This window comes from Dendrobates tinctorius, unplaced genomic scaffold (assembly GCF_039654945.1).
Source record: "Dendrobates tinctorius isolate UK_male_01 unplaced genomic scaffold, ASM3965494v1 ptg000134l, whole genome shotgun sequence".
NCBI lineage: Eukaryota > Metazoa > Chordata > Amphibia > Anura > Dendrobatidae > Dendrobates > Dendrobates tinctorius.
Genome location: NW_027361802.1, coordinates 21786614 through 21799473, shown reverse-complemented (window position 1 = coordinate 21799473; position 12860 = coordinate 21786614). Strand labels below are relative to the sequence as shown.

Sequence of the window (12860 nt, the reverse complement as noted above, 5' to 3'; positions counted from 1 at the left end):
GTTTTTAACAGGGAGAAATGCAAAGTACTACATCTGGGCAATAAAAATGAAAAAAGCATATATAGAATGGGAGGAATAGGGATAAGTGACAGCACATGTGAAAAAGACTTGGGTATACTAATAGATCACAGACTGAATATGAGTCAACAGTGTGATGCAGCAGCAAAAAAGGCAAATGCAATTCTAGGATGTATTAACAGAAGCATACAGTCTAGATCACGTGAAGTAATTATTTCCCTCTACTCCTCTTTGGTCAGACCTCATCTGGAATATTGTGTCCAATTTTGGGCACCACATTTTAAAAAAGACATCAACAAACTGGAGCAAGTTCAGAAAAGAGCGACCAGAATGGTGACCGGTCTGCAAACCCTGTCTTATGAGGAAAGGTTGCAGGATTTGGGAATGTTTAGTTTGCAAAAGAGAAGACTGAGAGGAGACTTAATAGCTGTCTACAAATATCTAAAGGGCTGTCACATTGTAGAAGGATCAACTTTATTCTCATTTGCACAAGGAAAGACTAGAAGCAATGGGATGAAGCTGAATGGGAGGAGACACAGATTAGATATTAGAAAAAAACTTTTTGACAGTTAGAGTGATCAATGAGTGGAACAGGCTGCCACGAGAAGTGGTGAGTTCTCCTTCAATGGAAGTCTTCAAACAGAGGCTGGACAGACATCTAACTGGGATGATTTAGCGAATCCTGCTTTGAGCAGGGGGTTGGACCAGATGGCCCAGGAGGTCCCTTCCAACTCTACGATTCTATGATTCTAAGGATGATCTGCCCATTCCACTCTGGGGATGGCTTATCTTCGGGCCCTGCAGTGACTGCCAGGGTCCACCCCACACCTTTGATGGGCAATAAAGACATCTCCTTCTGACTCACCACTTCGCCCTTGTGTAGGTACACCCGGGCCAGATCTGTCCCCCGGGGCAAGGTGACTTCCCCGGGGCCCACATTCAAACCTCTTATGGGGACGTGTCCTCGCTGGACCACAGCTATCGTACAAGCTATCTTGACTTCTTGGTCCACTCCTCCGCCTACCACAGGCTGAACTATCACCTCCAGCCCATCAAGGTTGCGATGAGTCCCCACTGGAAGGTGTAATATACTTTCTCGCTCGGGAGGCAGGATTACAGACTGCTTCCTAGGGGCCATGATGACCCCTACCGCCTGATAAGATGGCACACTCTTCTGCATCCCACAGACAAGGATCAATCGCTGAAGGGCTTCTTGAGTAGGCTTGTGTGTGGCAGCCTTCTTCCAATAACTGGGTCCCCTTTTGGTGAACATTATCTGACCGAGTTTTCATAGGATATTCATTCCCAGTACTACAGGCACATCTTCTTTGATGGGCTTAGGGACTAGCAGGATCCCTTTCTTTCCTACTTCTTGCCCACAGATTCAAATATTCATCCACACGACCCCTGTGACCGGGATCGGCTGTTGATTGGTAGCAAATGACCGGATCAATGTCTCCTTCTCTGGCTTGGCCAGGGCTTGAAAATGCTGTTTGAAATATGATTCTGGCATCGTTGTCACTTGTGAACCGGTATCTATTAAGCAATCCACTGGAACGCCCTCAAATGCAGCACGCAGGATGGGACTTCCAGCAATCAGGTGTTCATTATGATAAGGAGCCGCTGATCTTCTTGCTTCCCCCACAGAGTGCTGCGTTACTGCGGGGGTTGGTAGTTTAACGGCGGCTGTTGCTGGCTTTGAGCATAATTCCGGCAGTCCCTGGCAAGGTGCCCTTGTCCTCCACATTGCCAGCATTGGATGCCTCCTCTTCGCCGAGGGGCACCCCGAGCCTGTCTTCGTGCCTCTGATGCCTGGTGGGGGGGAGCTTGCACCCACTGACCCATTAAAGGTCTGGCCGAAAGATGGTTATATGAGTGCGTTGAGACTGACTGTTGTTCTCCCATTCTTTGCTCCATCCAGGTTAATTTGTCTTGCATACTGACAAGAGACTGCTGTAAGTCGTGCACTACCTGGACCAGCGCCTCCTGATGATTTGGGTCTCCTCTGGTATTGGCACCCTGGACACTCATCACACCAGATGGCTTTGGGCCACTGCTTCTGCCAGGATTTGACGGAATGAAAGGGTCGGATCTACACGGACCCGTTCTGACAGTGCTCTCCTCAAGGATGTGTTGTGCAGTCCCAGAATGAATTGTTCCCGGAGTATCTGATCTTTGGAGCCCATGCCACCGAGCCCATCCATCTCTTTCCTTTGCACTTCTTGCAGTGCTGTCGCATATTTAGAGATCCCTTCTTCTTCCTGCTGTAGTCTAGAGAAAAATTTCTCGCTAGCAGTCTCGCCGTAGATCTCTTCCAGGAATTTCACTAGCTCCTTCAGGGTAGTACGGGGGAATTCCGGCTGCAAACAGATGTTTTTATGGGCCTCTCTCTCCAAGGCAGTCAACACAATGTCCACTTCAAGGTCTGTGCTGATGTTATAAATCTTCAGGGTGCTTTGCAGCTGGGACACCCAATCAGACAGGGGCATATTATTGCCATCAAATTTTGGAAGCACACTAAATATGGTGCCCATAGGGAGTGTCCTTGCAGGGGTTCCACCAATGCCCACAGCTTCCCCACTAACACTAGCATTCCTGCCGTTGCTGCCTTCTGCCTGCATCTTGGTGATAGTCACCTTGCTCGAAGCGCCACTTAAAGCGATGGCCAGGGGACCACTACAATGCAGGGAGACTACAGTACACAAGATGAGGTGCAAACAACAAAAGGTGAATTTATTTACAGGCAAGGAATGCAGTGTTAGGAAAGTGTAAACAGGGGTGTGCAATGACATAAAACAATTTACAAAAGTGATATTCTCTAGCTGGGCCGTACAAATGGCACGGTGCACCAACTAATACAGATCAGTGTATTCTTTCAAAAGGCAAAACAATACAATAAAGTACAGTATGCTGCTACTCTAACTGTAGCCTGACTGGCTGCTGCTACTTCAGCCGCACGGCTACCGTGCTCTGTCTATTGCAGCCTATCCTAAGCCCTAAACATGTGTGCACACGGGGTTAACACTCACGGTAAAGTTGGTATCTCAGTTCTGACCTGGGGGCCCCCTGCAGTTCTCTGCAAGATGATGCGATGTCCTCCCTGGAAGCTCTGTGCAACGTGGTCTTGTCTTGATGATTCCAAACCTGTTCCTAGAAACGGTGAACTCCCTCTTCTGAATTCCTTCCTTGTCGATTTTCGTGGCTCCTCGCAGTAAGAGAAAAGCCACCTTCGTTATCCCCAGAAGGGTATACACAATCCCACAGGTTCAGTTAGTTCTAAGCTGCACGTTTTTCTCCTCACGTCAGTCTCCTGCAGACTCCCAGCTCCAAACACTCACTGGGAAAACAGCCCCTCCCCTCTCCATAGCTGGAAGAGCAAACCAAAGCAGTCTTTTGAAGGGTAGAATCGAATGTACCATCACATCAGCCAAGGGGGTGCTGTCTCTTAAAGGGGCAGCGTGTCTTTGTTGTCCATAGCAATGTCAGCCCCTTACATGCCTCCCTACTTAAATATGGTCGTCCTCGGCCATCACAGCATCAAGGTTGCAGTGAAATGAATAAACTTGCAAATTTGGAACAGCACCTATAGAGGAGGCAACAAAATCGGTAAAACAGACAGAAAACAGTGTTCTACGTATCGGACTGGTGGAACCAGAGACCTCTGGGATCTCCGGAGCTCTTGACTATCTTCCCCTTACACTAGTAGGAAGAACAAAGTGAAAAAGACAGCAGAGAATAAACTCCTCCTAGCAGGAAGAATAAAGCGAAAAAAAGATAGCAGAGAATAAACTCATCCTAGTAGGAAGAACAAAGAAATAAAAAGACAATAGAGAATAAACTCCCTCTAATGGGAAGAGCAAAGCAAAAAAAAGACAGCAGAGAATAAACTCCTCCAAGTAGGAAGAACAAATAGAAAAAAAATACAGCAGAGATAAACTCCACCTAATGGGAAGAGCAAAGCGAAAAAAGACAGTAGAGAATAAACTCCACCTAATGGGAAGAACAAAGAGAAAAAAGACAGCAGAGAATATACTCCACTTACTGGGAAGAACAAAGTGAAAAAAGACAGCAGAGAATAAACTCCTCCTAGTACAAAAAACAAAGCAAAAAAAGACAGCAGAGAATAAACTCCTCCTAGTAGGAAGAACAAAGTGAAAAAAAAACAGCAGAGAATAAAATCCTTATAGTAAGATTTATGAATAGAGAAGTTAATTAGTTTAATTGTCATTGAATATTTGACATGGGCAAAAAATAGAGAAATGGGAATGCCTCTTCAAATTGCCTTCAAGCATAGAATTAAAGAGAGTCTGTCACCAGTTTTATGTCTCACAAAACTAAGGACTACATAAAATAGGCTTCAAAGAAGCACTCCCATCAACATTTTTATCCTTTTAATACTATATTGCAATCATCATATTATATAGCACTGTGTACTTACAATTGCTCATTTTGCCTTTCTACCCAGCTAATTCTTCTCTTTTCCATTAGATCTATGGCATCACATGATTAAAAACTGACTAGCTGAATCCTTTTAAGCCCTATATAGAAAACGGAGGTACATTTTCACTGTTATAAGTCACTGCAAAAGTCCCTGGTGGGGATGGAGAGCAGCTGGGCCAGGAAGTGAAGAAGGGGATGATAAATGCAGGAACAAGAAACTTCCTGTTTCTTCATAGAGCAGAGAAAAAGAAAAATTAGCTGGGTAGAAAGGCAAAATGAGGAATTGTAAGTACACAGTGCTACATAATATGAGGACTGCAATATATTAAGAGGATAAAAACTTTGATAGGAGTACTTCCTTAATTTAAGAATATGGTATCTTTGGTCTTTAGCAACATATTTTTCATAAAACAGAGGAAGCGGAATTCATCTGGAGTACCTGTACAAGTTTCTTCATCCACGCATGACATACAGCCAGAAGGACAGTGTTTGCAGATGCCGTTAATGTCTGTGAACTTAGCAGGGCAGGTAATCATACATGCGGCTTGTTGTAGTACTTTAGGAGTGTGGCATGATAAGCAGTAATCTGCCGTCTTTTCACATGTTCTGCAGTTCTCATCACATTCTGTGCATCCCTGTCCCTGGCCAAAGAAACCTCTGAGTCAAGCATGAAATAAATAAAAAAAAATTAAAATCATAGATAAAAACAGTAATACAATTTTTTATGTAGTTTACAAATAAATCCTATAGAACTTAATACAGGTGCATCTCACAAAATTAGAATATCATCAAAAAGTTAATTTATTTCAGATCTTCAATACAGAAAGTGAAACTCATATTACATAGAGTCATTACAAACAGAGTGGTCTAATTCAAGTGTTTATTTCTGTTAATGTTGATGATTATGGCTTACAGCCAATGAAAACCCAAAAGTCATTATCTCAGTAAATTAGAATACTTTATAACACCAGCTTGAAAAATGATTCTAAAATCTGAAATGTTGGCCTACTGAAAGGTATGTTCAGTAAATGCACTCAATACTTTTTCGGGGCTCCTTTTGCATCAATGCAGCGTGGCATGGAGGAGATCAGCCTGTGGTACTGCTGAGGTGTTATGGAAGCCCAGGTTGCTTTGATAGCAGCCTTCAGCTCGTCTGCATTGTTGGGTCTGGTGTCTCTCATTTTCCTTTTGAGACAAGGTCAGGCGACTTTGCTGGCCAATCAAGCACAGTGATACTATTGTTTTTAAAGCAGGTATTTGTGCTTTTGGCAGTGTGGACAGGTGCCAAGTCCTACTGGAGAATGAAATTTTTGCATCTCCGGAAAGCTTGTCGGCAGAGGGAAGTATGAAGTGCTCTAAAACTTCCTGGTAGATGGCTGTGCTGACTTTGGTCTTGATAAAACAATGTGGACCTACACCAGCAGATAACATGGCTCCCCAAACCATCACTGATTGTGGAAACTTCACACTAGACCTCAAGCAGCTTGGAACGTGGCCTCTCCACTCTTCCTCCAGACTCTGGAACCTTGATTTCCAAATGAAATGCAAAATTGACTATCCTTGTGAACTGTGTCAATGACTGACTTCTGGACATCTATCAAGTCAGCAGTCTTACCCATGATTTTGGAGCCTACTGAAACAGACTAAGGGACCTTTTTAAATACTTAGGAAGTCTTTGAAGGTGTTTTTGTTAATTTTTCTAATTTACTGAGATAATGACTTTTGGGTTTTCATTGGCTGTAAGCCATAGCCATCAACAACAGCATAAATAAACACTTGAAAAAGATCACTGTTTGTAATGACTCTATATAATATATGAGTTTCACTCTATGTACTGAAAAACTGAAATAAAATATCTTTTTGATGATATTCTAATTTTGTGAAAAGCACCTGTAGTGTAATTGCAATAGTGGAGCATTACAAAAATGGCATGCAGGGTATAGGCAGCAGGAAGATGCTAAAGTCTGCTTGGAGTAAGATAACTTTAGATAGAAATCAATATAGCAGCCTAAGATATTGACCTGTTAGAAAATTAGGCTACTACAACACGGGGATCTTGGTTGCGTGGCATGAAGATTATAATGTTGCACTGCAACATAACAATTAATAATTGACACTGATTTCCACAACCGAACACGTGTCCACAACCTGTGACCTAAAGAGAAAACCTTTTATTTTTTCTTGCATTTCATAAGTCATGTGATCTGCTTGCAGTTAGGCTCCTCCTTTAGAGCCAAATCACAGCTCTAAAAGTTGCCATAGAACAGCAAATTACAAAAATGTTTTTGGTTTTGAGACTTGTCTGAGTGTCGCTATCGTGTGAAGCCCTACATAGTCCTGTCAAATCAGGGATATCAAACTCAAATGTGCAGAGGGCAAAAATTAAAAGCTTGGACAAACTCGCGGGCCAACCTTCATAATTATTACAAAAGTCAACAATTGAAGGTTTTCCTTATCAAATATATCTGTGAGCTTTTTCATATAGAAACATACTTAAAGGGGTTGTCCCACAAACAAAGTACATGATAAAGAATAGATCTAAGAATTAAATATTGGAATAATATATGTTATGTAAGAGCTGTAAAAAGCATATGGCCCAATGGCCAAATTTAAATATGTAATAACAAAGGACTAAAAATCTTGATTGATACAGATAATAAAGATTGATGCAAACAAAAGTGCCCCCCAAATACGGTATAATACCCCCATAGTGAATTCCTCCAGACGCACGGTATAATCCTACTGTGCCCCCCCTCCCTCATTCCGCCCGAAAAAGAATGGGGGTCCCGTCAAAGTATGATTCTTGATTCTCCAACTGTAATCCCCACACAGCCCTCCATACAGTATAATGGCCACAAAACGTGCCATGCAACTTGAGTGGGAAAAGCGAGGTCATGGTGGAAGGGGAAACAGGCTTGGTGTTCGACGTGTATGTGGGTTAGGTGGTAATTAGTGTTGAGCATTCCGATACCGCAAGTATCGGGTATCGGCCGATATTAGCTGTATCGGAATTCCGATACTTAGTTCCGATACTTTTTTCATATCGAATACCGGAATCGGAAGTTCCCATAATGCTAGGAGCCCGCTCGATTTGATTCAGCCAATGGGGATCCTCAGAAGTGTGGGCACATCCTGTTAGGCATGTAGGCATGTTAACTACTGGCATGGCTGTGATTGGCTGCTGAAATGATGTCATGATGCACTATAAAAACCGCAGCGGGCGCCATTTTGGGTTCACTCTGCTGTGAATTCAGTTAGGGACAGGCTGCTGTTGAAGACTGTGAGGGACAGTTAGAAATAGCGATCATCAAACATATCTATTGCTCTACGCAGGCTACATAATCCACCACTGTAGCATTTTTGTAGCCCAGCAGCGCTGTTTTAATAGCTGTCTGCAAGGGCTGTGTGAGTGCAGATCCACGCTGTGTAGTGTATCCTGCATGCACATCTGCTTGTAGGCCGCCCAGCGTGTGTCTCTGCCTCATACACATTTTTCTTTTATTGCTGCTTTTTTTTTCTCCTGTATAGTGTGCTTCCATACGTATCCATATACGTTGGTTGCAAACACTAAAGGAGTGGACAGCGGAGCCTTTCAGCAGCCTTTCAGTGCTATAGCCCATTTCTCTGCACTGTTTTTGGCTGTCTGATAGGTCTCTCTGTGTGTGAGTGCAGCTCACGTTGCAGTGTGTTCTACAGCCACCGCTCGTTGTAGTCCGCTCAGCGTGCGTCACTGCCTCATACATAGTCCTTTTTTTGCAGCAAATTTAGCCAGAGTTTTGCTCCTATATTAGTGTGCTTCCACCCGCATCCATTGTCATTGGTTGGTTGCAAACACTATATAGGATTAGATAGAGGAGCTGGCCAGACTAGTATCACCCTATTTTTTGGAGCCTCATCAATTGCATTGTAGGTTAGCTTCCTGCATTGTAATCGCTCCAAAAAATTTCGTGATACTATAGCTTTCAAACTTTGGTCACATCCTTTTCTTCCCCCCCCCCCAAAAAAAAAGGAAATAAAGTTCACCAAACACTCCACTTTACAGTTGTGTAGGCCACATTAGATCATATTAAAGTGTAGTATACACACTCTTAGCCAAACTAGTGTTTCTTATACTGGTTAGCGGGTGTTCAGGAATAAGAACACTAAGCCACCCCTTTTTTACTTTTCTGCCTATCTTTATCAGTCTACCAAGATGAAGAAGGCAGGGAGTAAGGCACGTGGTCGTGGCCGTGGAGTTTCAGCAGGGAGAGGACGGGGGGATTCAGCAGGGAGAGGACGTGGGGATTCGGTGTCTGCTGCGGCCACCAGTGACCCGGCATCCCCCACTTTTACCAGGCAACAGTCCTTCATGCGCAGCTTTGTAGGACCTCGCCGTACCCCACTGCTGCGTGACGAACAAATTGAAGCCGTTGTCGGATGGATGGCAGCTAACGCATCCACGTCAATGACTTCCGCATCCTCCCAGGGCCAGAGCACTGAAGAGCAACCATCTGTCTCTTCATCACCTGCCAAATTGCCCAGGCAGTCTGAGAGCCCTGGACAGGAGCCATCTCAATCTTTACTTCTGTTCTCAGAATCTGTTGGCTTGGAAAGAGGTGGCCAGCCAAGCAGCATTCTAGAGCGTGAAGAAGAGGGAGTATGCAGTGATGCGCAACTGCTTTGTCCCTCTGAATCTGAAGAGGCGGGTGGGCCAGTGCCTATTGTCAGCACACCTCAGTGCTCATCTGATGATGATGAGACTCAGTTGCCAATTTCTGGTGTGTACGGTGCTGGCGAGACAACCCAGGACCAGCCGGTGCTTGAAGAGGGGAGTGGAGATGATGAGGTCCTTGACCCATCATGGCGTCAGCCACAGGAAGGTGGTGGGAGCAGCTCTGAGGAAGAGATTCCCCGAACAGCCAAAAGAGGAGGGAGAGGGCGGGGGCAGACTTGGTTGCCTGTAGCCTCCACTTTGGCACCCGTGAGGAGCAATCCTCTTCCAAAACAGAAAACGGGCGCTCCCAGGACTTGCAGTGCGTGGTCTTTTTTTTGACGCAGTTGCAGATGACATTTGCTTTGTCAAATGCAAGCTGTGTCATCAGAAAGTTAAGCGAGGGAAAAATGTGAGCAACCTGAATACCACAAATATGTGGAAACATGTGCGTACCAAGCACGAGGTGGAGTTACACAGACACACTGAAGATGTAGGCCAACCTTCAGCAGCACCTACCACCTCTTCAGCTCGTGTTGGGGCCTCTTCCTCCAGCTCACACACAGCTGGTTCGGCTTCCTCACTGGAACGCCATGGAAGAACCTCTGCCACTGTTGTCCAGAGACCCAGTGAAATTCCACCCACTGAACCACGTTCTGTCATCAGCACACTCCCAGGCCACTCACCAGCAATCGGTAGCACAGGCATGGGAGAAAAAGCGGCCATACTCGGCAAACCATCCCCGAGCACTGGCTCTGAATGCCGGCATTGCCAAACTACTGGCCCTTGAGATGCTGTCATTCAGGCTGGTGGAGACTGACACCTTCCGGAACTTGATGTCATTGGCAGTTCCACAATACAATGTGCCCAGCCGCTTTTATTTCAGCAGGCAAGCCGTCCCTGCCCTGCAAAAGCATGTGGAGGTAAAAATTAAAAATGCGCTACTAAACGCCGTCAGTAGCAAGGTCCACCTGACCACCGATGCGTGGACCAGTAGCCATGGAGAGGGATGATACCTTTCCCTCACTGCTCATTGGGTCAATGTTGTGGAGCCGGGTACAGATCTGGATAGTGGCTCTGTACGTATTCTGCCAACTCCAAGGATTGCAGGAATGCAGTCTGTACATATTGAGTCCTCCTCCTACTCTAGTTCCTCGGAATCAGCACTGCATGAGCCTGTTAGGCCAGATATGAGCACAGGTGTGGCCAAACATCAACAGGCCATCCTTAAATTAATTTCTTTGGGGAATCGTAGCCACACAGCACAGGAGCTCTGGAATGCCATCAAGCAGGAGAGCGATGTGTGGTTTGTGCCAGCGAATCTCCAGCCAGGTTTGGTAGTGAGTGACAATGGCCAAAATCTAGTGGCAGCTCTGGGCCTAGGCAACCTCACTCACATACCATGTCTGGCACACGTGCTCAATTTGGTCGTGCAGAGCTTTCTGAGGGACTATCCGGATCTTGATGCACTGCTGCACAGGGTTCGCCTAGAGTGTGCTCACTTGCGGCGTTCCAGCATGGCAAGATCGCGCATTGCATCTATGCAACGCCGATTCCGACTGCCAGAACATCGCATCATATGTGACCTCCCCACTAGGTGGAATTCAACGTTACATATGTTGGAGCGGTTGTGTGAGCAGCAGGCAGCAGTAATGGAGTACCAGCTGCATCAGGCGCAAACAAGTCGCACTGTGCGCCGGACACACTTCACCACCACTGAGTGGGCCACTATGAGGGACATCTGCCAAGTTTTGCGTGCCTTCGATGACTCCACGCGGATGGCCAGAGCAGATGATGCACTAGTCAGCATGACTGTCCCCCTTATCTGTCTGCTTCAAAAAACCTTACAAGCACTAAGTGAGGAGGTTTTTGAAGAGGTCGAGGATGAGGAGTCAGAAATGCCATCTGCTTCTGGCAAGTCTGCGCAACGTGCCTCCACACAAAGGCCCAGGCAGGGGACACTTAGTGAGGAGGATGACGAGGAGTCAATGGAGGAGGAGGAACACATCTCTCCAGGGAAGGGAGGTACACAAGGCTCTAGCAGTCAGTGTGTACAGCGAGGGTGGGGTGATGCTGAGCATGCTGAGATGCTGCCTCAAGCTGGGGACAGCGTTTCCGGTCCAGTTGGCAGTCTGCAGCACATGTTGATTTCATGCTGCAGTGCTTGTTAAATGACCGCCGCATCGCCAACATTCTCCACACGGCTGATTATTGGGTGTACACCCTCCTAGAGCCTCGCTACCGGGACAACTTACAAAGCCTCATACCACAGGGAGCGAAAAATGCGGGAGTACCAAGAAACACTTGTGCAGGCCATCATGTTCTCCATTCCCCCCGCAAGTGTTGCTGGTAGTGCTTTTCAAAGCAGCCATGTGGGTAGAGGCAGTGGAGGAAGCTCTGCACAAAGAGGTAGCAGAGGCAGTGCCGCAGGACAAGGCAAGGCCAGTATGGCCCAAATGTGGAAAAGTTTTGTGGGACCGCCACAAACGGCTACACCATCACAGACGGCTCCAGTCAGCAGGAGGCAACGTTTCCGTCAGATGGTGACAGACTACTTGTCTTGCCCTGTTAGTGTACTCCCAGACGGCTCTTCCCCGTTCAAGTATTGGGTCTCTAAGCTGGATACAGGGCAGAGCTTAGCCAGTATGCATTGGAGGTGCTGGCTTGCCCTGCTGCCAGTGTATTATCGGAACGTGTCTTTAGTGCTGCAGGTGGTGTGGTAACAGACCGTCGCACGCGACTATCCGCCGATAATGTTGACCGGCTTACTTTTCTGAAAATGAACAAGGCCTGGATCTCACCTGAATTTGCCAGTCCTCTTCCAGAATAAATAATTGGCTGGCAACAGGATCCAGGCCTCCTGTTGTGTTCATGTTTCTATGACCTGAACTTTATTTCCTGGGCTACAGCAACGCCCGTTGTTGCTCAGAAGTGCTGTCCACACAGACAAAACACTCGCTCATGTGTAAGTGAGGTTCGGTGACGTCAGCTGATCCCCTGCTGTGTGTATGGCAAAGTGTCCTGCTCCCTCCACAGTCAAACAACCTCAGATTTACACCTGGCTCCAAGTAGGCCTCGGCCTACTACCTGATTTTCCCTTGGCTCCGACACTGCCAGTTGGTGCTCAGAAGTGCTGTCTGCACAGACAAAACACTCGCTCATGTGTAAGTGGGGTTCGGTAACGTCAGCTGATCCTCTGCTGTGTGTACGGCAAACTCTCCTGCTGCCCACAACTTCTGACTACCTCTGATTTAATATGTTCTCTGATTTGCCCTCTGTCTCCACTGTGTTTTGAGTATTTCCTCCGGCCTACAACACCGCCTGTTTCTGCTCTCAAGTGCCGTCTGCACAATCCACACTTGTTCCTGTGTTACATGGGTCCTGTAACATCTGCTCATCTCCAGAGGTGAGTCCGGCAATGTCTCCTGCTTTGTCTACATTCCCACTACTTGTAGTGGAAAAGTGGACAGAGCAGGAGACATTGCCTGACTCACCTCTAGGGAGAAGCTGCTGTTACAGAACCCCAGTAACACAGGAACAAGTGTGGGTTGTGCAGACGGCATTTCAGAGCAGCAACTGGCGTGGTTGGAAGCCAGAGGAAATACTCGAAACAGAGTGAAGACAGAGGCCTAATTGGAGTACGTTGACAGTTAGTAGTAGTCTAGAAACAATCGAAAACTGCCACCAAGTAAGCCTTGGCCTACTACCTGAT

General features: G+C 46.3%; 1 protein-coding gene across 1 annotated transcript in view; it reads right to left on the bottom strand.

Annotated features, from left to right (window-relative positions):
* Nucleotides 1–12860, bottom strand: part of PCSK5 (proprotein convertase subtilisin/kexin type 5) — an 810488-nt gene that overhangs the window by 54201 nt on the left and 743427 nt on the right. The window contains exon 30 of the mRNA XM_073543784.1: nt 4898–5115. Coding sequence (XP_073399885.1) covers nt 4898–5115 — 218 coding nt within the window. The remainder of the gene's footprint in view (nt 1–4897; nt 5116–12860) is intronic.